This window comes from Octodon degus, unplaced genomic scaffold (genome assembly GCF_000260255.1).
Source record: "Octodon degus isolate 3935 unplaced genomic scaffold, OctDeg1.0 scaffold00083, whole genome shotgun sequence".
Lineage (NCBI taxonomy): Eukaryota > Metazoa > Chordata > Mammalia > Rodentia > Octodontidae > Octodon > Octodon degus.
The window spans coordinates 9,627,681-9,652,782 of NW_004524659.1; the positions used below are offsets into that span (position 1 = coordinate 9,627,681).

The following is a 25,102-nucleotide window of genomic DNA, read 5'->3' on the forward strand; positions in this document are numbered from 1 at the left end:
TTTTTTGCATTTTAGGAAAGGATCTATAGGGTGTTCAGGGTCTCACTACTAGATTGGACTCACATTGATGTGCCTGTTTACTGCCTCCTAAGAGCTGGGATTACAGGCATGTGCCACCATGTCCAGTCTCAGTTGCCATCTCAGCACACCCTGGGGGTGGGGCTGGCACAGCATGCCAGGGATCAAACCCCTGGCCCCTGCGCCTGCTTGCAGGCACTTTAATCACTGAGCTATTTGTCTGGCCCTGACTAAATGCTTTCTAACAGAAGATACAGAAGAACTTTGTCATTTCTATCTTTTCCCTGTCTTTTTGGATCATGTGATACTCTGCCTCATTACAGCTCATTCTTTCTTGGTTATGTTCCTTTTTCTCTACCTTTTTCATAGTCCTAGAATCTTTATTTATACATTCAGACATTTATGGAGCTGTTTTCTTTTGGCAGTTCTGTTTTTGAGGATTGTTTTGTTTTGTTGACAGTGTCTCACTGTGTAGTTCAGGCTGGCCCAGTGATCCTCCTGCCTTATCCCCAAGTGCTGGGATAACAGGTGTGTGCCACCATACCTGGCTCTATGGATCTGTTTTCTTTCCAAAGTACTATGTGATATATGCCTTCATTTAGGTTAGTCCCTTTTTATTTCACAGAACTTACCTCCAACCCAGCTCTATTCCTCTTTTCTCCATGGATACTATGAAATTTCTCACTTTGTTCAATTTCTCATGCCTCTCATCCAACCAATGACTTGGATGTCACTGTCATTCAACCTTTGAGAATACTTAACTGTTGAGTTTGACATTATTTATCGCCTTTCCTGAAATTATTTCTAATGCTGCTTGAGTGACTTCACCTCGACTAGGGTCCCTTTGTCTGGTTGTTGGGGTTTTTTTGTTACTGCTTTATTTCTGTATTTGACTGGATGAGGTTTGAATTTAATCATACCCTCAATTTCAGATTAATTATCATGAGTTTGGCTCAAGATTCCTTTGTTTTTCATTTATTCCCTCTTCTCTCTTTTCTTGTATCTCTTTCTTTCCCTACCATATATAATTCTTTCCCTATCATATATAATTCTTCTATGTGATAGAAACATTTTTAAGTTCATGCATGTTATAAAATTTAAATTAGGGATATGTGTCACTACTTTGTATAAAAGTTACTTTGATATACATTCTCCTATTTGCCTTTTTTCATATCTGCCTATAGTGCAATCTGTTCACGTAATTTATTTTTTCTATTGAATTATAAACCAGAATCTTCTGTTTCAACACTATCATTACCCTACCAATCTTCACTTCAGATTACACACATACACCTTTTCCTGTGTTCAAATCTGGATGAGTCATTTATAACCCCTACTGTTATTTGAACTAAAGTCACCTATTTGTCCTTTGAGATGGGCAGTCTGAATTCCAAACCTTAGAATAGGGAAACTTTTCCAGTTTTATTACTGCATGTGTGTAGTACATAGTTTACATTCCTTGTAGAGAATTGGAATATGTACATAATACATCATAATTTCTTTTTAAAATTCCCTTTATCTCTTTTCCTCTTCCTTTGACCCACCTTTTGATCCCATTCCCTTTTTTTGTACATGCAGTACATAATGTTTATAATCCTTGGGTGGAGGTAGTACACATATGTAACTTATCTTAATTACTTTTTTTCTCCCCTGTTTCTTTTCATATCTCCCTTCTCATTCCATCTATTGATTCCCCTTCCATTTAGGCAAGGTCTGTCTTACAACAGGGGATTATTTTTTTATTAATTTATTGAGAAGTAGCAATGAGACAGTTTCAAAACAGGTTAGTACGACAGCTACAATAATTAATACATTGCATATTGTTGTCTTCGTAGTAGTTATTCAGAGTACAAGATGCAGAAATGATATCTTGTCTAAACACTATTAGTATAAATCTTCTCATTAAACTAAGAGAAAGTAGCTGTATATCTATCCTATTTTGTATATACAGATATACATAAATATATTTCCCACTACAAAATGGTCCTTCATTTATATCCCCCTTTTTTGTTTAGTTTTGTCAGAGATGGGTGTTCCATTGCCATTCAAATATTGTAGGTGCGCGAATTCAGCAAAATAATCCAGTGTAATCCAATAATCCATAATAGAAGTGGATTACCCACAGAACTGGCAATGTCAGAAATTGTTAACTTGAGCCTTTTATAGCTCAGCATATTAATATGGCTTTACTTTTTATACTTCATGTTTATACTTTTCTGCTGGATGGTTAAGACCAAGATAAAGCAAGACCTGTATAACAAGAAATTTAACTTTTGTATCTGACAAGGTCAGTCAAAACAGGGGATTTAAAAAAAAAAAAAAGCTGCTTTCTGCATTAAGCAAAATGATGTTAATGATTTTTTATTTTTTTCCTGTACTTCATTCTAGAAAAATTGCAGAAGATTGGTGACCAAATTGAGAATTACCCTCAAACAGGAAGTAAATCTTTCAGTGATGTTGCTTTCATCAAGAAAATGATGACTGTAAAAGACCATCATGAATATAAAGACATTAGACAAATAATTCAAGTTGGCCCAAATATGATTCCTCCTCCCAAAAGACCTCATCTGTCTGACTCATTTGGGAATAGTGTGAAGCATAATTTAGATTTACAAAGTCATAATACAACTAATGCATCAAAGAACATTAAAAAGATTGTTGAGTATGGTAAAATTTCTTCCTTTACTGACCAGGAATATACTGTAACAGAAGAGAATTTATGGGGCCATAATCCATATGGAAAAATGATCAGTTACAAACAAATACCCTCCCAATATCAGAAAATTCATTCTGAGGAGAAATCCTATAACTATGCAGAATTTGAAAAGATTGTCACTCAGAAGTCACATCTCAAGGTACATCTGAAAGTTCGTACAGGAGAAAAACTCTATGTATGTATTGAGTGTGGGAAGGCTTTTATACAGAAGCCAGATTTCATTGCTCATCAAAAAGCCCACACCAGAAAGAAGCCCTACAAATGCAATGAATGTGCAAAGTCCTTCTTTCAAGTATCGTCTCTCTTCAGACATCAGAGAATTCATACTGGAGAAAAACTCTATGAATGCAGTGAATGTGGGAAAGGCTTTTCTTATAACTCAGATCTCATTATTCACCAGAAAATTCATACTGGAGAGAGACACCATGAATGCAGTGACTGTGGCAAAGCATTCACACAAAAGTCCACACTTAAGATGCATCAGAAAATTCATACAGGTGAGAGATCTTATATATGCATTGATTGTGGACAGGCCTTCATCCAGAAGACACACTTGGTTGCACACCGAAGAATTCACACTGGAGAAAAACCATATGAATGTAGTACCTGTGAAAAATCCTTCATTTCCAAGTCACAACTTCAAGTACATCAAAGAATTCACACCAGAATCAAGCGCTATGTATGTACCGAATATGGGAAGGTCTTCAACAATAGTTGCAACCTCATTACACATAAGAAAGTTCAAATTAGAGAGAAATCTTCCATATGTACTGAATGTGGGAAGGCCTTTACCTATAGGTCAGAGTTAATTATACATCAGAGAATTCACACTGGAGAAAAACCTTATGTATGCAGTGATTGTGGAAAAGCATTCACTCAGAAGTCAGCACTTACAGTTCATCAGCGAATTCATACAGGAGAAAAATCATATGTGTGCATGAAATGTGGCTTGGCTTTCATCCAAAAGGCACATTTAATTGCGCATCAAATAATTCATACTGGGGAGAAACCTTATAAATGTAGTCACTGTGGAAAATTCTTTACCTCTAAGTCACAACTCCATGTGCATAAACGAATTCACACAGGAGAAAAGCCCTATGTGTGCAATAAATGTGGGAAGGCTTTCACCAATAGATCAAATCTCATTACACATCAGAAAACTCATACAGGAGAAAAAGCTTACATATGTTCTAAATGTGGAAAGGCCTTCACTCAGCGGTCAGACTTGATTACACATCAGAGAATTCATACTGGGGAGAAACCTTATGAGTGCAGTACCTGTGGGAAAGCCTTCACCCAGAAGTCACACCTCAATATACACCAGAAGATTCATACTGGAGAGAGACAGTATGAATGCCATGAATGTGGAAAAGCCTTCAACCAGAAATCCATACTCATTGTGCATCAAAAAATTCATACAGGAGAGAAACCCTATGTGTGCACTGAGTGTGGAAGAGCCTTCATCCGAAAGTCAAATTTCATCACTCATCAAAGGATTCATACTGGAGAGAAACCATATGAATGCAATGATTGTGGGAAATCCTTTACCTCCAAGTCTCAGCTCCTTGTCCATCAGCCAATCCACACAGGTGAGAAACCCTATGTGTGTGCAGAGTGTGGAAAAGCCTTTAGTGGCAGGTCAAATCTCAGTAAACACCAAAAAACTCATACTGGAGAGAAGCCTTACATCTGCTCTGAATGTGGGAAGACATTCAGGCAGAAGTCAGAGTTGATTACACACCATAGAATTCACACTGGAGAGAAACCTTATGAATGTAGTGACTGTGGGAAATCATTCACTAAGAAATCACAGCTTCAAGTGCATCAGCGCATTCACACTGGTGAGAAGCCTTATGTGTGTACTGAGTGTGGGAAGGCCTTCACTGATAGGTCAAATTTGAATAAACACCAAACAACACATACTGGAGACAAACCCTATAAGTGTGTAGTCTGTGGGAAAGGCTTTGTTCAGAAATCAGTGCTCAATATGCATCAAAGTATTCACACTTAATATAAATAAAAGCTTACTGAGGACATGTCTTATTGTACATTACTAAATCCATGCAACAGAATAGTATGAATATTGTAAGTAGAAATGCCTACATCAGAACGTCACACATTACTGTTTAAAAGATCGCTAAGAAGGAACTGCATATGTAGAAAAGCCCTTCCTTTACTGTCATCAAAACCATTAAACCTGGGGCATCCATGCTGTGAAGGAACTGATGTTTTAGAAAAAGACTTCTACTAAAAATATGATGGAACATCCATAAACTGGTTTTTCATAAGAAAGATTATTTTAAGCCATGCTAATGATAATCCTGTTGGTAGACTAGATACAGTGCCAACAAATTGATTGACAAAACAATACATAGGAAGTGAAAAATCCTCAGTTTTTAAAGTTGTTTGTTGCAGAACACATGGTCTAACAGTTGTGGGTGTTTTTCAGTTCTTTGGTTAAATCTAACACACTTGTGTATACCTATTCCCCACTGAGTACTTCTGTCAAAAAATGCTGTAATAAAAATACATTCCTGTGACACAGACTGTTTATATATACTCTGATGGGAATCTCAGAGTGTATGTGGACACCACATTGTCATCTGGCACAGAATTGTAATGCTTCTCATTAACCACTAGTAGTGTCTTTGAGCTTCACATGCCATCAGCACATCATCTTATGATCTCCAGCATTATGTCCTTTGAACTTTTCACCTAACAATTTCTTGTGGACAGATTTTTCTGGTCATACAGGTCAACTTAAGTCTATCTTTGTCATAGGTCTTCACACTCATTTGTTTTCCTTAATGAGTTGGCTTTCCTAAAACAACCCATTAAAACAAGCCCCAACACATGTTCACTGATTCCTGTCCATCTTCCTATCATGTACTCCACAAGGACCTTCTCCCCTGTGTGCCTCAAACAGCTCAATTCTTGCCTCCAGGCCCATGTGTGTGCAATATCTGCAAAGACCACAACTTCATTTTATCAGTGTAGCTTGTTCCTTCATGTCTTTCCTCTAATTGCAGTTTATCATAATCCTTCCTTGTCTACCTGCCTCTGATTTATCCTCCATAACACCTGCCACCATGATGCCCTGTATATTTTGATTATTTTTCTATGGCCTTTACATTAGTTTTTGTAATTTGTTTTAGCTTTCTGAGACACAGTCTCCCTATATAGAACAGGCTGGCCACAAACTCATGAGATCCTCCTGCCTCAGCCTCCCAAGTGCTGGGATTACAGGTATGTTCCACCAAACCAAGCTATGTTAGATTATTTTCCCAGTTTTCTTCACCACTCTGAGCCTAGACACGTGCCTGCCATACAGCAGGCATTCCAAAAGTGCAGGTTGTAGAAAGTTAATCTGCTTATACAAACCCGGTCTGAACCTTTTTATATTGCACTGTGGGAGACTCCCATAGGAAGAACTCTAAAATACAGCAGGCATTTTCACCTGAAGTCTTTACTTGAGGTGTGTTCCCCTCAGCCCCAAAGCTAAAAAGTCATTATAAACCTTGATACCCATATGGAGAAGGGGAAACGGATAGGATAATTCACATGGATACTAAGTTTCAGCTCCAAAGTGACCTTTTAAAAGTTTATTGTATTTGGCATGCACACCTCTGCTTCACCCAAACTGCATGTCAGCAGAACCCTAACAACCCAACCTACAGACTTATTTATCCTGTCTTAACAGGTGTGCATGAAGCCAATAGTATGAAAGGGTGGAGAGCAAATGTATTCCTTGAAAGTTGGGTGACCAACCGAAGATACGTAGTAGTAGCTCACAGGTACTAGTGTGTGTTCTTATTTAATGTTCAGCTGGGTGACTCCACTGGAGCCAGAAGAATGATTTCTCTGTGGCTAGTCCATTGATCATGCTGGGAGTGGAAAATAGTTGAGCTGTGCAGAGATGGTCTTGTCTTCGTGAAAGAAAAAATGAAGTGAACATGTGAGAAAAGGGACAGTCTGGTCAAGAGAGCCACAGTGAGTGTTCCCCTTCAGTTTCCTAGATCCCTACCCTCTGAGGAGCATTTGGTGACAGATCCCATCATATTGACAACTGCTGATCCACATTTAGCTCTCCACAGTATCTAACAATGCACCATATTCTCTTTCCTATCTTGGAGCGATGTTGATTCACAGTTACTTCCTTTTACCTCAGTGAACACTACATCTTAGGCTTTACAATTATTCCTCCAATTTAAGATGTTCTGTGACCCACCATCATTCCCCCAACTTAGTATGGTGTCAGCTGACACCACAAGACAGTGGAAATAACTTTTTTTTCTGAGTCTGATTATGAAGTTCAGGTTGGCCTTGACCTCACTATGTAGCCCTGGCTGGCCAGGAACTTGAAGTGGTTATCCTGCCTCAACCTCCTAAATGCTGAGATTACAGATATGTGTCACCACACCCAGAAAACCTCTTAAATTCACCCCAGGAGGATGTATAAATATCCTCTTCCCTATTTTATCTTACTCCAATAATAAAAATTTTCTAGAAGATGGAAGAATAAGAGCATCAGAAATCAATTTTTCTAATTATATGTCACTATTAATTCAAAGAAATACTTTGTAGACCTTATTGTCATTCCTCTAATTTAACACATCTCTGAATTTATCCCATTTGTGACAATGTCTAGTAACCTCCATATTCCAGTGTCTGATGACCATTTAGACCCAATGTCTAAATAAGGAACATAGCCATATCCTAGTACAACAATTATCTCGTTATGTGTGTATGGGAATGTGTATATGTTTACTGGGGATTGAACCCAGGGTCTTTTCATTGAGCTACCTCCCCAGCTTCCCACTGCCCCTGGCCCTTTTTAAAATTTTGAAACAGTCTTGCTAAATTGCCCAGGCTGGGTTTGAACTTGTGATCCTTCTACCTCAGTCTCTCAGTGCTGTAATTATAGGACCATATCTGGCTCTTGATACTTTCATTACACTTGTAGCAGGCTGTCTTGTGATTGCTCTCCATTTGTTTTTCCACCACAATAATATCTCTTATTATCACTAGTATCCCCTACACAGCATATAGTGACTTTACTTTTTGTTGTGGTTGTTACTGGGGATTTTTACCTAGTATCTTCCACCCAATGAGGTACTCCCTGCTCCCCAGCCTTTTTCATTTAGAGACAGGGCCTTGCTAATTTGCCCATGCGAGGCTCAACTTTACAGTCCTCCTACCTCAGCTTCCTCCAGTTCAGAAGTTACCTGCTACTTTCCAAAAGAAAAGCTGGTTCAACCCTACTACCTAGATGTACCCTATGTCAAAGAAACTGGAAGTCCCTGAGAATTTTTCCATGAAGAGAAAAGGATGTAGCCTACAAAAATGTGTGCCCAATCCAGGGACATAAGTGAATTCCTCCATAATTAAGGCTAGACATCCATGGTGAAAGAAGATGAGAAGTACTCAAGAATTTCCTGGGTGGGCATAAGTGGGGCTGCCACCATTCCTCAGAGGGCACTTCAAAGACAGGGAACCCCTAGGAGTTTGATATCCAGGGCAGGGGCTTCCTGAACCTCTAAGAGGGGTACTGGACTCAGGGTCAAGAAATTTTCAGTTGACACCATCAATTGGAATCAGGTATCTTCATACTCTCTGTAGTCCTACTCTGGTTTCATCTGCCTCACCAAATGCAGTTTTTATTCTTCTGGAATCCAATGTTGAGAGGACTCCAGCTTGCTTAATATATCTCATGTAGCTCTGCTGGAACTGAAGAGCAAGGCTGGTGGCTGGTTCTCATCCTGTCCCATATCCCTGCTTCTTCCACCCCTGCCTGGCTTGAGGGTTGGTAGGCCCTGACACTGCATGTGCACTTGCCTCTAGTCAAGAGCTTGTGTCAGAGTGACTACAGCAGTTTTCTAAGAATAGACTGCATAGCACTACTCACTCAAAAAAAGAAACAAATGAGGAACTCAATTTAAACTTAAAGAACAGGTACAAAATAAGGCTTTTGTTTTTGGAGATCTCAGATCTCCTAGAAGGACGCCTTGGTGCCAACTCTTATGTCTGGAAATCACCACCAATTGTTTTTGAAAAAAGTACGATCTCATCAGAGGCCTCAGGTTTTATGCCAGGTCAACATGAGAATTGTTATGCTTACTTTTTGTAGTAATAGTTGTTTTTCTTCCCTTGTTTTCTTTACTGGGAATTGAAACCAGGGCCTTTCCATTGAGCTACATTATCAGTTCTTTTAATTATGTATTGATTTACTTTCCTTTTGAGACAAGGTCTAGAAAACTTACTCAATTTCCTAGACATGGTTCACACCTATAAATTTCCTGCCTCAGCCTCAGAACAGAGATACTTTGTACCTGTTGCTGTCTCTGAGTGAAGGGATTGCAAGCATATACTAACTCACCCAGCTAACACTTGCAGTTTTCATAGTACCCATTTCAACAATTCCCCGAAAGCATTTTCATGATGAAGGGCTGACTTGGTTTTGAGTCCAGGTTAAGGGCCTACTAGGACAAGATGAAAGGTTAGTGAGGTTTTAACTGACATTCATCAGTGTTTCCTGTGAGTCACTGGCCCTCCCTCTCTTGACTTTGCTAGGCTGTACTTGGTGGAGGACACTTGGTGAACATTACCCTCCCTGGTCTCTTGGCCCAGCTCTGCTTTCTAAGGAAGTCTAAGCAGTCCTGAAGGTAAACACACACCTGTCCCAAGCCTGCAGCTTACATCACAATGACTTGCCATAGTTGATTAGCTTTAGGAACAGGAAAGTTATCTGACTCTATGCAAATGGGCTGGACTCTGACTTCCTCCAGAGCACCAGGTCAAAATCTGAGGATTTAAGACAGGTTGGGCTAATCATGGTGTTGTCAGTGTGACAAAATCCCAGAGACAGTCCACTTATAGAAGAAAAGGTTGATTTTGGCTCACACATTTCAGATATTTCAGTCTGTAGTTTGTTGGCTATACTGCATTTGTGTGGTGTAGTATACTGTTTGGGAATGTGCAGCAGATGCAATAGTCCATCTTAAGAACTTTGTAGAGAAAAATGAGAGGTACAGTGGGTGTCCAGAAAGCTTTGTGGACCTGCCTCCCTTCCTTTCAGTGGGACTGCAATGGGCTGTGGTTATGCAAGTTGGTAGTACGTTGAACCCAGAAGCATAATATTGGCTGTGTAGGAAGCTGAATCAACAGGGCATATATCCTAGGATCCTTGTGTGAAGTTGGGTTGGCAGGTGCATTATGTAGTCCTCTCTGTAGCAAATTCAACTATGGAATCACAATATTGTTTTGCCGTCCCATAACCTTTATCCCAAGAACTGCCTATAGGAGTGTAAGTATGGGGTAGGGAGTGGATTAGGTACTTCTTTCTAATCCAGATTCTTCCTGGAGACCCAACATCTCCCTTCATTTAGCCTGTGTAACTGAGTATGATTTTCTTTAGGTGTGGGGATCCTGGAAGATTGGACATGTGTGTGTAACAAAAAATATTTTAAAGTAAATGTTTTTATATACATTAACTATTATTTTTATATGCACTTCAAGGCATACCATCTTTCACTTGGCACAGCTCAGACAACCAGTGCAACCTATGTGGGTTTATGGATGGATGATGACCTAGGTAGCTGCTTGGGATCCTAATGGTCAACTCTGTGAGACAGCACCATACACAACAAAAACCTACCCTATGATCTCAGTTTAAACCTCTAGAAAAGAAGTCAAAGATGTTTGTATCACCATTTTTTCTTTTCAAGGTAACAAAACCTATCATTCAGTGATGATTAAATTGGGGACAGTACCATGAATTAAAATGGTGGCTTCTATGACAAAATAAAAAATTTGCAATTGGAAGTTTTCCTGCAGAACCTCCACCCTTTACTAGGTCTTTCATCATTTCTTAAATACATTGAAAGGCTACTTTAATCTTCTCAGCAATATCTGAAGAACTTAACTTGGCTTCCAGCATGGGTCTTCTTATGGTCTCAGATATAATATTCAGTTATCTCAGATTCTGTAAAATCTTTAGGGCTCATGGAAGCATGCTTCAGTGTCACTATCAGCCTTGAAATAGGCATACAGTACTTCTTAAAGACACTCTGAATGTGGATCTCCTTTGTGCCTTATAGCTGTCCTGTCCTCTAAGCTATATTTATATTTTATATGTAATTAAGTTGTATAATATATATATCTTTACATATACATATTCCATTTACAAGCATTATATTCAATTTTTTCTCTTATCAGGCTTTTACACTGACCATTGTGATACAAGTACGAAATCTCTACTAAATCTCTTTTCTTAAGGTCACCAATAATGACATTGCTAAATCTAACAGATATTTTGCAAGCTTCACATTATTTAGCCTGTCAACAGTTATCACTGATAATCCAAGTCACTTTAATTGGGCTGTGATTCCTCACCCTTTTGAGTTTCCTCCCATCTTTTTTTCCATTTTAGCTTCCTTGGTGGCTTGTCTTTTTTTTAACTCTAGTGTTGGGATACAGTATAGCTCAGTCCTTATGGATTTTTACACTTGAGCTATAATGATCTCACCTTGCCTCAGAACTTTAAACACAGATAGGCCAATGTCTACCATATTAACATAAACTCTAGAATAATACACATTACTATGTCCAGGTGCCTAGTCAATATTTACATTCTATGTCTAAGATATATCTTAAATTTAACATGTCTATTTTTTAATTTTATTTTGGTGGAACCAGGGATTGAAATCAGGCCCTTGTGCTTGCCAGTGAAGCACTTATTCCACTGAGCCATCTCCCTGGCCCCTAACATGTCTAAAATGAAACTCACTTTCCTTTACAAATTTAATGGAACAGCCAGCATCTTATTTGATAGAACATTTGTTTAGTACCAAAATCTTTGAGTTAAATTCACTAAGGACTTTCTCACTCCTAACATCTATAACAGGGAATTACAGGATCAGCTTTGATTCTTAATGATCTTCAATCACTATATTTCATATAGCAACTTAAACTGTCCCCCTGCCCTATTTGATTAGTGGGGGTAGAACCTAGGGCCTCATGCATGTTAGGCAAATGCTCTTAATACTGAGCTACAGCCAAGCCCTTCAGAAAACTTTGAGACAGATACCACAGGGATAACTAAAAGGATAATTTATGCCTTCATTTTATGTCTTATTACCTCAAAGTGTCATGATAAGTACCTGCTCCACTCTGCATATAGTTTAATTACTCAGAAAGTATATTATAAGGCTTAGCAGCCCTAAATAGGTCTATCCCAGAAGGCAAACCTTGTAAAGCTCTCAACAATAACAAAGAGCCCCTGCAGTACACATGCCATAGTTTTACCATCACTGGTAAAGTCTACCTCATCTCCCTCTGACAATGAGAACATTAAGATAAGAGTAACATGGTTATCAGGAGTTTCAAAGACTTCCATTTACTGGCATTTATGGCAACCAGTTCCAGACCATTGGAGTGGTATCTCCAAATCTCAAGTCACTGTCTTAAACCTGCAGCCAACTCAGATCCCAGGAAAAGCAGTCTTATAGACAACCCCATGAAGAGGTTAACTCTCAAGCAAGACCCCATGACAGGAAATGAGGCTGCCTCACTACAATGCAGGAACTGTCATCTCATGAGAACTGCACTATCCTCTCAAACAATACTAGCTCTAAAAGAACCAATTCTCTAACCAGAATATGATTTGACCAGATTACCTACACTGCCCACTATGATCCCACTCCTGTCTCCTATCTATGCCAAACCTAACCTTACTCCCTTTTTACCTGCTCTGTACTTTTCAGCATGGACCAAGCTATTTAAAGCCCCTTCCTACCATTCACTGCTGCTTGTATCCTTGATTGGTGTTATGAGACTTGTGGCCAAGTTGTCCTGTTTTACCCCTAATTTGGTTGTCACATTTACTGAATATGTAGAATACAAGTATTTCTCAATAGACCCATTGTCACCTTAGTCTGAGCCATTGTTATCTTTCATCTGCCTCAGCATCCTACCCTTTTTATTTTTACATGTTAAGGCATATTTTATGCTCACAACTCTCCAATGGCTGCCCATTTCTCTTGGAACAAAACTCAAAATGCTTACAAGGTATAGCAAGAAATGGCTCTTATCTCTCTGTTGTTCTATCAATCACCCTTTGCATAGAACTCTATAGTAACTTCCTTGCTAGCCTTTGCTTTAAGGATTTTTTTTTTCCTGCCTCAACTGCTCTTTTCCTCCCGAAATTGTTATTTTCCAGAGTCTGGATTGTGAATCTTAAGAGCGACTCAGTTGTTGTTGCTTACCACACTGCCATTTTCCTGAAGTCTGGAAATGCTCTTTTCCTACATGATCATGACTTATTCCTTCCAATCTCAGCTTTGGTCCTTCTTAATGATCTACCTTGAATCACTCTTTCATAAAGCAAGTTAAACGGTCTCCCCTCTTATTTCAGTGCTGAGAGTAGAACCTAGGGCCTCATGCAGGCTAAGCAAATGCTCTAACACTGAGCTACACCCAAGTCCTTTTAAAAATTTTGAGCCACTGTCTCACTAAGTTGCCCATGCTAGCCTCAAACTTAAAATCCTTCTGTCTCAGTCTCCACAGTCACTGGGATCACAGGAACATGTCACCATATCCAGCTCCTACCTCTTTCCAAATGACTTTTTGATACCATAGCAATTGATACTGTACATTTACTTTACTTCCTCCTGCTAGAATTATAATGGAAATATCAGAATACCAAGGACAATGACTGGAACATGGTAAAAACCCAATAAATGTGATTAATTTTAGAACAAGAGGTTTCGGTGGGGTACTGTGTTTGTTAGAAAATTCACTGCCTCTTTAAGGATATGCAATGACCCCATTTCTTGTCCAAGCTATCCCTCTAAATCAGTATAACTGGTTTTAGTTAAGAATAGTGGATTGAGTGCTTACATCAGAGATAGAATCTATTAAAGCAGTATCACTTTCAACTTGCTATCTCCAAATTTATTTCTTTCACAGCTCATTAATGAAAGTAGCACAAAATGCTGAGCACATACATTCTGAACCACTCTTACTACTTTCTTTAACATTATAGCCTAGACTGGTACTGGGTTTGCACTACAGGATATTATTTGGCAGTCTGACCAAATATCCTGCCTATAAAAGGAAGAAATTCAGTTTCATAGCCTGAATTGGGTCAAAACTCATTCTACATGATCTGAAGGGTTTGTTTTGTTTTGAGATAGGTTCTCACTGTGTAATTCAGGCTGGGTTTGAACTTGTTGTGATCCTCCTATCTCAGCCTCCTGAGTGCTAGTGCACTTTGGGCCGCCATTATCCTAAGTTAATGCACCTTTTGAGATTCCTTATTTACTAACAGCACTTGATTTGCAGTTACAGCATTTGAAAATATATTTAAGGGGCCAGCGAGATGGCTCAGTGGAATAAGCGCTTCCCTGGCAAGCACAAGGGCCTGAGTTCAATCCCTGGTTCCGGGGGATGGATGGATATATATATATATATATATAGTTTTATTACTAATAAGGGAACTACAACAGCATCAATAACAAATTGACTTTAATTTTATATGTGGAAATACAGAAGGCAGGCAGACCAGAGTTTGTATGAATGTTCAACAAAATCACTAGGGTTGCAGACTCCTTCTGTATTCCTGTTCTACTATCCATAACACTCAGAAAACATTCTGACAGTCTCTATGAGACTGCAGAACTCCAGGTCAGAGGTATATATTGCAGGTAGGGAAATGAGGAAAACAGAAAGAATTTTTAGATTCCACTTCCCCATCTTATTGACCTGTAAAGGAGACAGACTTTTTTTTTTTTTTAACCTCAAGATGGTATTAAAGATGGGAAAATGGGTTTAAGACAGGGACAGATTTTCTGACATGAATTCATCATTTTTCACTAAAAGAGTCTGTTAATGTCAGTTTTCATTTTAATTCAAAATGTCAAATTTTTTAAAATTTCCTACTAGGTTTATTTTGGCTATGCTTTTACTTCTAAGTAATAATCTTGAATAGTACTCAGAAATAATAGGAAATACAAGTTACTGGTCTCTATGACAAACTACTTAACATCTTAAATTCTGTAACACTTGTACTCAATAATCTACTGATTAAATACCACAGGGCTTTTTACACTATCTCCTCTTCCAGCATATTGAATGAAATCACAGTGCTCCTACAATCTGGGATAGGTTATAAAAGATTTCTGGATATTAATTACACTCATAAGTGCTTTCCTCTCATGCATATCCTCTAAAATAACAATGAAAATAATACCTAATTTTTTGTTGTTGCTTTTTGAGACAGGATCTCACTATGTAATACAGGCTTGCCTTGAACTCACTACATAGCCCAAGATGGCCTTGAACTCATGGCAAGCCTCCTGCCTCAGCATCCCAAATGTTGAGATTACAGGTATGTTCCATCACATCTGGCTAGAACCTAGTATTTTGGTATGTTTAAGGCACTGTTCTAAGAGCTTTAAAATGTTAAAGTAACATGTAATGCTTCTAAGAACTTTACCCAAAAGGTATTATTCCTAGGTTTATATTACAAATGATTGAACCAAATCAAAGCTTACTTACCATAATAAATGTCACAAAGGAAATCAACTGGAAGATCCAAGATGTTGATAAAGACATTTGCTATGGCTAAAGGCCTTCTTGCATTTAGTGTAGTAACAAAATTCTTTTTCTATTTTAATTGGCTAAAGTTTATTAGGATTACAGCAATAAAAGGTTTTTCTACATTGATTAATAACTCCATTCCCTATTTAAAGTCTCTTGATGCTGAGTTGTATCACACAAATGTGTCCCATATTCCCACTTGTAGAATTCTTTACAGATAATAGATGACAACAAAAAGATATGTCAATCACAAAACATCAGGTTAATTCATAGAAAAACTTGGGAATCATTACTAAAGCCCAGTCCACATTCTTTATAGTCAAAAGATTTATCAGTGATATGTGTTCTCTGATGTTGAGTAAGTTGTGAACCACGAGTGAAAGACTTTCCACATTCCTTACACTGATATGGTTTTTCACCAGTGTGAACTCTCTGATGTCGAGAAAGATGTGAGCTCTGAGTAAAGGCCTTTCTACATTCTTTGCATTCATAGGGCTTTTCTCCAGTATGGATTCTCTGGTGTAGTGTAAGTTGAGAGCCATGACTAAAAGCCTTTCCACATTCCTTGCATTCATAAGGTTTCTCTCCAGTGTGAATTCGCTGATGTTGAGTAAGCTGTGAACCACGAATAAAGGCTTTCCCACATTCCTTACATTGATATGGTTTTTCACCTGTGTGAATTCTCTGGTGTTGAATAAGCAATAAACCACGAGCAAAGGCCTTCCCACATTCATTACACACATAGGGCTTCTCACCAGTATGAAGTCTCTGATGTTGAGAAAGATGTGAACTCTGAGTAAAGGCCATTCTGCACTCTTTACATTCATAAGGTTTTTCACCAGTATGGATTCTTTGATGCTGAGTAAGCTGTGAGCCTCGAATAAAAGACTTTCCACATTCCTTACATTCATAGGGTTTCTCACCAGTGTGAATTCTCTCATGCTGAGTAAGTTCTGAGCCACGACTAAAGTTTTTTCCACATTCTTTACATTCATATGGTTTCTCACCAGTGTGAATTCTCTGATGTCGTGTAAGGAGTGAGCCACGATTAAAGGCCTTTCCACATTCCTTACATTGATAGGGCTTTTCACCAGTATGAATTCTTTGATGCTGAGTAAGTTGTGAGCCATGACTAAAGGTTTTTCCACATTCCTTACATTCATAGGGCTTCTCATTAGTGTGAATTCTCTGGTGTTGAGTAAGTTGTGAACCACGGATAAAGGCCTTCCCACATTCTTCACACTTGTAGGGTTTCTCACCAGTATGAATCCTTTGATGTTGCATTAGAAGTGAGCCCCGAATAAAGGCCTTTCCACATTCTTTACATTCATATGGTTTTTCCCCATTATGAATTTTCTGATGTTGAGAAAGCTGTGAACCACAAATAAAAGCCTTCCCACATTCCTTACATTCATAAGGTTTCTCACCAGTATGAATTCTTCTATGCAGAATAAGCTGTGAGAGCTGAGTAAAAACCTTTCTACATTCTTTACATTCATACAATTTCTCACCAGTATGAAGTCTCTGGTGCAGAGTAAGTTGCGAGTTCTGAGTAAAGGCCTTTCCACATTCTTTACATTCATAAGGTTTCTCACCAGTATGGACTTTTTGATGACGGGTGAGTTGTGAGCTACGAATAAAGGCTTTTCCACATTCTTCACATTTATATGGTTTCTCACCAGTATGAATTCTATGATGTAAAATAAGTTGTGAACTTTGAGTAAAGGCCTTCCCACACTCTTTGCATGCATATGGTTTCTCACCAGTATGAAGTCTCTGGTGAAGACTGAGCTGAGAATCTCGACTAAAGGCCTTCCCACACTGCTTACATTCATAGGGTTTTTCACCAGTATGAATACTCTGATGTTGAGTTAGGTGTGAGGCCCGACGGAATGCTTTCCCACATTCTTTACACTTATATGGTTTCTCCAAAGAATGACATCTTGGATGTGGAGTTATGTAAGTATGCTGGTTGAAAACAGACATTCTGTCATATGTGATCACACCTTGACCAAAATATTCTTTCTGATTTTCTTGTTGATTCTCCAACTTGCCTTTGATTTCCAAATAATCTCTGGAATTGGTCTTATTCAGTTCACAGTTTTCAAGCCTACAATTCATTTCCCACTGAGATAATTCTGTTTCATTAGGGTCTGTTTTTTGAGATATGTTTTTATTTGCACACCCTGAAGGCAAGTCTGAAAGACAGGACAACATCAAATAAATCAAGAGAACCAGAACTTCTATAGAAGAAAACACAAATAATAAGAAAAAAATGCCCATAAAAACCAATGGGTATGTATCAATATTTTTTAAATATTGTTTACTATGAAGCATAAAAATACGTATCTTTCACTGAATATAAATGTTTTATAAAAACAATACCATGGAGCCAGGGTTCTAGCTCAGTGGCACAGCACCTGCCTGGCAAGTGTGAGGTCCTAAGAAATGAATATCCAGAGGAACTGGAAGGAAGTGAGAACCAGAAACCAGAGAGAAAAACATGCTCTGGTAATAGCTACTTCATGAAATTTGCTGATTTCAACTTTCTGCATTTATTGATGGCATGAAAAAAATCGAGAGACAAGAACTTGGACTCACTAATAGCTGGGAGTAGAAATAAACTTTACAAGAGGGGGACTATACAAGGCCTATACTTCTGAAGGAGATGCATTACACTATAATGTGAATAGTTTGAAAGGTATAGCTAACCAGACACAAACTGTTAAGACTATGTTTGTGGCAGTCAACAGTTTTCTGACACATGATTAACATTTCAAAGCTTTCACATCTAAGCCATCAAAAAGAGGGCTTGGGACTCTCCTATGCTAGAGCACAGGCACAAAAAGAAACCTCTGCCAAGCTTCTGTCTCATTATTATAGTAAAGTGAATAACCCTAGGTGAAGACCCACCTAAACTGCTATTGACATATGTGATCTATGAAGTAGCACTACAAGCTATTCTACAGGTATTGCCCTAGCCACTCTTCTACATGTGATCATGAAATGGGTTGTGTTCTCTAGCTGAATGAAGGATAGAAAAGAGGTAACACCTGCATTCAGGGAGGCTGCAGGAACTTGCTAATTCTTTCAGGTAGCCTCTTCTTTAAGCACAGGAATAAGGCTTTTACTCTTACATTTAAGTGTCTCTAGCTAATTCTTCTTGAGGAAGTCACATGGACTCTGAGGAGGTCTGTAACAAGGACTTTTGAGGAGGTCTTTAACAAAAAGAGGGAAATCTTCTGACCACAAATGATATTAATAAGGAATGGTTCAATCTTATTTATTTTAAATATTTCACTTTGAGATGGGGAGCTTTTGGATGACTACAAGAAAAGATACTGCAAGATCCTGTTTGTGGGCCAGTGACATAGCTCAGCAGACTAAGTGCCTACTTAGGCAAGCACAGGGACCAGGTTCAATTCCCGGCACCACAGGCCACACTGGCCCCGACCTGGAGCGCACTAAGCCAGCCACCTGAGAGTGGGCATAGTGGCACATACCTATAATCCCAACGCTGGAAGGAAAACAGGAGGATCACTACAGCTCTGACCTGCATAATGAGACCCTGCACCAAATACATTTTTTTAAAAAATCTTGTTTAAAGATGAATTTTTTTGGTTGCTTTGCCTAAGTATATAAAATTATAGAATTACAGAAGCTACAATAATCCACATGAGATGGACTGTGGAGGTTGGGAGAAGCACTGGATTCTGGATATATTTTAAACATATACTAAACAGCTGATGATACAGTGGTTATATAATATAGAAAAAACAAGGACATATATTTTTCTTGAATTTCTGGAACAACAACAATATTATTTACTAAGGACCTTTTACTGTGGTAGGAATAGGTTTAGAAAAGAGTATCGAGTTTACTTTTGTACTTTAAGATATAAAAGTAAAGATTTTAAATACAAATATATTTATATGCAAACACACCAATGTGTAGTTCTAAGGAGCTATCGCTACATTACAGGTTTAAACTTTGGAGTCATCACCAAATAGTTGATAAAGTGTGATGAGATAACTCAGGGAGTATCTTTGGATGTAAAATATAGGAGAAAGAAAGAAGGGAGAAGTTTTGTTGTCAAGTTCTGGGGAAAATATGATAATTTCATTTTATGAAGAAAAACTATTTGACAAAAAAATAAAAGTCATTTCATAATAAAACTCACCAGGTATACAAAGAATGCAGCTCAGCACAATAAAGCAGCTATATGAAAAGACCATAGCTAATATAAAACTCAATAGTGAAAAGTTAAAGAACTTCCCTCTAAGAGCTGGAAAAAGACACTTGTCACTTCTAGTCAACTTATTATTGGAAGTCCTTATCAGAGCACCTAGGCAAGAAATAGAAATAAAAAATATCCACACTGAAAAAGAAGAGTTAAAATAATGTAGCTTGATTAAAAGATCTTACAATAAAAAACACTAATGATTCTCCCAAAATGAACAAGTACATAAAATTGCAGGACAGCAAATCACCATATAAAAATCAATAATTTGTATACACTAACAACAAACTATCTGAAAAAGAAATTAAAAGTTCCTTGGGGTCGGGGAGATAGCTTAGTAGAATAAGCACTTGCCTGGCAAGTGCAGGGTCCTGAGTTCAATCCCTGGTACCATAAAAAATAAATATAAATAAATAAATAAATGTTCCTTAATATGTAGAATCTTAAAAAGTACATGAAAATAGAAGTGAGACTATTATTAGACAAAAGGAAGAGAAAGGTGAGGTGGGTGTAAGGGAGGGTAATGAAAGAATGGATTTAATAATGTTATATTCATGTATGAAAATACTGTATTAGCATCCCAATGTTTTACAACATAGGCACTAATAAAGTATCTTTTTTAAAAAACGTACATGAATGCTATTAATTTTATTAACCCCTGTGATACTGGATTGGGTTAATGAATTTTCATTGTTATATGATGTATGTTATTATGGCTTGTATCTAGATGTTCCCCCAAAACCTCACGCATTCATTGGTGGGGATTTTCAGAGGTGGTTTAATCTAGGGTGCATGACTAATGATAACTAAATTAACTCACTGTAAGCTTAGGATAGTTCTGAGTGTGAATAATGGAAAGGCCCATCTTTGGATATTGATGGCATCAACCAGTATTGTTTAGCCCAGATGGGATACAAAGGGAAAGGCAGGCTTGCTGCTGCTGCTTCACTGCCTCACTGTCTGCCTGCCTGCTGAGGACTGTTTCTCCTCTGCTATGCTCCTTTGTCATACTTCCCTGCCTTGGAGCCAGCTGCCTGTGGACTGAAACATCTACAAACTATGAGCCAAAAAATGTTTCCTCCTTTAACTTGTGGATATTGGATATTTTGGCACAGTGACAAGAAAGTAACAGACAGATTTATATATGTATGCATGTTATTTACTTATTTACTTTGCAATATTTCAGATTGAACCCAGGGGCTTTGCACTAAATTACATTCCTAATTTTGATTTGGTTTTTGGTGTTTTTTTTTTGTTTGTTTGTTTTTTGTTTTTTTAACACAGGGTCTCACTACACAATTCGTACTTGTAGTGATCTTCCTGTCTCAGCCTGCCCACTGCTGGGATTATAGGCGAGCATTACCACTCAGTTTTGGCACCAGTACAGCATACAGAGTGGGGATCGAACATAAGTCCTTGAGCTGCCAGGCAGGCACTTAGACTGCTGAGGAATCTCCCCAGCCCTTGTTTTGCTGTTCTTGTTTTTTAATTTTGAGAAAGGGTCTTATGAAGTTGCCAAGGTTGAGCTTCAATTCAATCCTCCTGACTTAGCTTTTCAGAGTTCTGGCATTAAAGGTGCTCACTCCATTGCCTTTATTGAATTTTTTTAGTCAGTATGCATTCATTTGCTGGTTTTATGAATTTAAAATAAAAGTTACGAAGAGAAAAAAAATTATATATATTTGGCAGAACTGGGGGTTGAACTCAGGCCCTTGTGCTTGCAAGGCAAGTGTTTATTTTACTGAGCCATCTTTCCAGCCCCTAAAATACTGGTAAAATAGAAAATATAAATTGATGAAAAGATATTTCATGCACTCCCATACTTTTACTTGTTCATAAGTGGTACTTTTAGAAAGTGCTTAGATCATGGGGACACTGTAATCATCAGTGGATTAATTCACTGATGAATTATATTCATTCTAAGGAGAATTTGTAGCTGAATGTGCTATTAGATATTTGAGCCTGGTGGGAAGAAGCAGGTCACTGGACAGTGTATCTTCCTCCCTGGTTGCTCCCTTTGTTCCCTGCTTTCTGGATGTTACAGGTTGAACAGCTTTCCTTTGCCATGCCTTCCAACTTTAGTTCCTGCCTTGAGGTCAATCAACCATGCACTGAAACCATGAACTAAAATAAACCCTTCCTTCTCTAAGTTTTGGGAGTCAGATATTTTGTCTCAGAACAGCAGCTAAGACAGATTCTTGCTACCAGAGAAGTAAGATGACTACTGTGACTATCCCTGAGTATGTGATAAAGAAGCCTTTGGAGCCTGTTTACAGGAACCGTTTAGCAGTTTGGCAGATGCTGGTTAGAGAAGCCATCAAATGTAAGCAGAGTAAGCAAAGATTGATGGGATATTCTGGTCTGAGCTTAGAAGACCACAATGTTGACAGAATGCAGACAGTAAAGGTGATACTCTGGAGGTTTCAAGGGTTCTACTGGTGCTAGGACAAGAACCATATGTACTACATCTTGGCAGAAAATTTGCCTTCTTTCTAGCCATATCCTAAGACTTTGTGAGAGCCTGAGATTAGGATACTGGACTAATTAATCTGTTGGAGGAAATTTCAAACTAGCTCAATATTCAGGCTATGACATCGATACTACTGGATGAGTTTAGCTAGACATACAGTGAAAATTAGCAGCAAAAAGTATAGGTGAACAACTTGCAGTTTCATCAGAAAAGAGGCAATTATAAAACTGGGTCCATGGAGAGCATACCTGCTGAAAAAGTAAGGATTCAAAAGAATTGAACAACCACCTATTAGGATAACAGGAAAGACAACTTGAAAGTATGCTGGAAATCAGTGAGACCCATCCTTTCACAGGCTCAAGAGTAGAAAATTATACAACTTTCATTTCAGAAGACTGGCCCTTGATCCTTTGCTCAAGAAAGGCCGCATAGAGGACTGGTTCCTTGGGATTTGTTTCCCATTGCTCAGGCATCCAGTACTCAGATCACTCTGCATCACTGTCCATCCAAGGGCACCAGCTACTACTTGAACTGGTGACAGATCTTATCCACGCAGTGCTAGTTTTACACACATAGACAATGCTAGAGTTATGGGATCACAGAGGCTTCCACTTAAATTTCAGGAGACCTGGAAAACCTGCACCCAACAGGGCAGTGCATAAAGCTGTAAGAGAAGATGAAAGTGCAGCAGAGACCTCAGGAAGTTGGAAATGCCACAAACATGGAACGTCACTTGAGGAAAGCTGCAATTAGTAAGTAGAGCCACCACAAGAAAGTAGCCATAGGGGCTACAACCAGCAAAGCCATATGCGTGGGAACACCTAAGCCTTTTGGAGTTTACATCTCACAAAATATGTCCCAGGTGCTGGACATGCAGCTGAAACATTTAATGTTTGCCCTCCTAGGTTTTGATCTTTCTTTGGTCCTATTTCTATTTCCCTATTCACCCTTTTTTGAATGGTATAGTTTACCCTGTGCCAACATATTTTGGAAATGTTTCTTTTTCACTTTGATTTTTATAGCAGTTCATGGCTAAAACTTTGCCTTGAATCTCAGAGGAAACTTTGGACTTGGACTTTTTGGCAATACTAGTTATGCTAAAACTCTGGAACTCTTGGATACTGACTAATATACTTTGCATAAGGATATATATAAGACTTTTGGAGGATAGTGGCAGAATGTTATGGTTTAGATCTAGAGTGTCTCCCACAAATCTCATGTGTTCAGGAGCTTTTTGAAGTGCATTAATCCACTAATAAGTTCACAGGTAAATATGCAGTTAGAAGGTAGGACTTGCTTGGGTCACTGGGGGAATGATCCAAAAGATTTTGTTTTCTCCTTGGCTTTTCCTTTTGCTCTCTCTTTCCTGCCTGACAGGAATTTAATTGGACAGCTTTCCTCTACTATGTTGTTTCTGACTTGGAGAGTATAAACCTCTCCTGCTTTAATTTATGAGTATCAGGTATTCTGTCCCAGCAACAGGAAAGAAGGTAAGACCCACCCAAAGTAAATCCATAGATTAAAATGAAATCCTTTTAAAATTCTAATGCTGTATCTTATGGAGATAGAAAAAAATTCTCAAATTGATTCAAAACCACAAAAACGCTCCAAATTTCCAAGGTAATGATTAGCATGAAGAACAAATCTGGATGTATCATACACCTGATTTTAAACAATACTATAAACTACCATAAATAAACTAGTACGCTGCTAGCAAAAACAAAACAACGAAACAGGAAAAACAGGCTAGAAATAAATCCATATATGGACTTTCAATTCACTTTTAACAAAGGTGTTAGGAATGTACAATATAGTACTTGCTTCAGCAGCACATATACTGAAATTGGAATGCACAATATAAAAGACATATTATTTTTAATGAGTAGTACTGAAAAAACTAGATATTCACGTTAGAATAATAAAATTGTACTCTTATATCATATACAAAGATAGATTCAGAAACTGTAAAAACACTAGGAAAAAAAACCAGGAAAACTATGTGACACAGATCTGAGCAATTTTTTAAAAGTTGAATCCAAAAGTACAAGCAACAAAACCCCTGACCCTCTAGAAAAATGAGATTACAATTTGAAAAACTTCTTCTGTACAGCAAAGCAAACAATTCACAATGTGAAGAGGCAATGTATGAATTGGGACAAAAAAATTGGATTTCATATATTTGATAAGGGAATAATATGCAAAATACATAAGGATCTTGAGAATGTAACAGCAAGAAAAACAGAAAACCAAACTAAAAAATGGGCAAGAGACCTGAATAGACAATTCTTTTTTTTTTTTTTGGCGGAACCAGGGATTGAACTCAGACCCTTGTGCTTGCCGGGGAAGCACTTATTCTACTGAGCCATCTCCCCGGCCCCTGAATAGACAATTCTTAAAAGAAGATACACAATAGGACAACAGATACATGAAGAAAATGATCAATATGGCTAATAAGGAAGTGGAAATCATAATGACATCAATTTACACCCACTAGAATGGTCATTATCAAAAGGACAAAAGCTAACAAATGTTGGTAAGAATATGGGGCAAGATAACTCTTGTATACTGTTGATAGGAATAAAAATTAGTACAGCCATTTTGGAATACTATAGTCAGGTTCTTGAAAAGAAACTAAAACTGTAATTCCTATATGACTGAAAACTCTACTTTGTCTTTATGTAAATGAAATGAAATGAGTGTGTCAAACAGATACCTGTATGCCTATGTTTATTGCAGCACTCTTCGTAACAGTTTCAAAATGAAAACAATCTAAGTATCCATTAACAAATGAATGGATAAAGAAACTGTGGAATATATTCAACTTCATGAAAGCAGCAAATTTTGTCATTTAAAACAATGCAGATGGGGGTCTGTGCAGAGAGCTGGGCCATGGCTCTGCAGTGGCGGGTGCGGTCCCTGGAGCCTGTGGGAAAGCTGGTATACAGCACAAACCTCCTGATGTGTTTGACTTTATTGATGATTCTGTGAACTCAAGCAGGCTAAGTGAAAATGAGAAACATGAAGAACTTTATGAAACTTTTGTTTTTTTGTTTTTTGGGGG

General features: G+C 38.1%; 2 protein-coding genes and 1 pseudogene across 8 annotated transcripts in view; 2 read left to right on the plus strand and 1 right to left on the minus strand.

Annotated features, from left to right (window-relative positions):
- LOC105742923 (zinc finger protein 585A) overlaps window positions 1-5,250 on the plus strand; it is an 18,333-nt gene extending 13,083 nt beyond the window's left edge. For 5 of the 6 annotated variants that reach the window (XM_023721575.1, XM_023721573.1, XM_023721577.1 and 2 more), the window contains one exon: window positions 2,407-5,250. In XM_023721575.1, coding sequence (XP_023577343.1) covers window positions 2,407-4,745 — 2,339 coding nt within the window. In that variant the 3' untranslated portion in view covers window positions 4,746-5,250. Of the gene's footprint in view, window positions 1-2,271; window positions 2,306-2,406 lie in introns of those variants that run through there. The other variant, XM_023721578.1, reaches the window with a different exon arrangement.
- A 10,102-nt stretch (window positions 5,251-15,352) lies between these two features.
- Znf607 (zinc finger protein 607) overlaps window positions 15,353-25,102 on the minus strand; it is an 81,693-nt gene continuing 71,943 nt past the window's right edge. Inside the window, 1 exon segment of the mRNA XM_023721606.1 lies at window positions 15,353-17,273. Coding sequence (XP_023577374.1) covers window positions 15,599-17,273 — 1,675 coding nt within the window. The 3' untranslated portion in view covers window positions 15,353-15,598.
- The window catches only part of LOC105742920, a 5,494-nt pseudogene continuing 3,109 nt past the window's right edge, over window positions 22,718-25,102 (plus strand). Inside the window, exons 1-2 of the transcript XR_001117195.2 lie at window positions 22,718-22,793; window positions 24,904-25,066. The product of XR_001117195.2 is annotated as a centromere protein U pseudogene (transcript). The remainder of the gene's footprint in view (window positions 22,794-24,903; window positions 25,067-25,102) is intronic.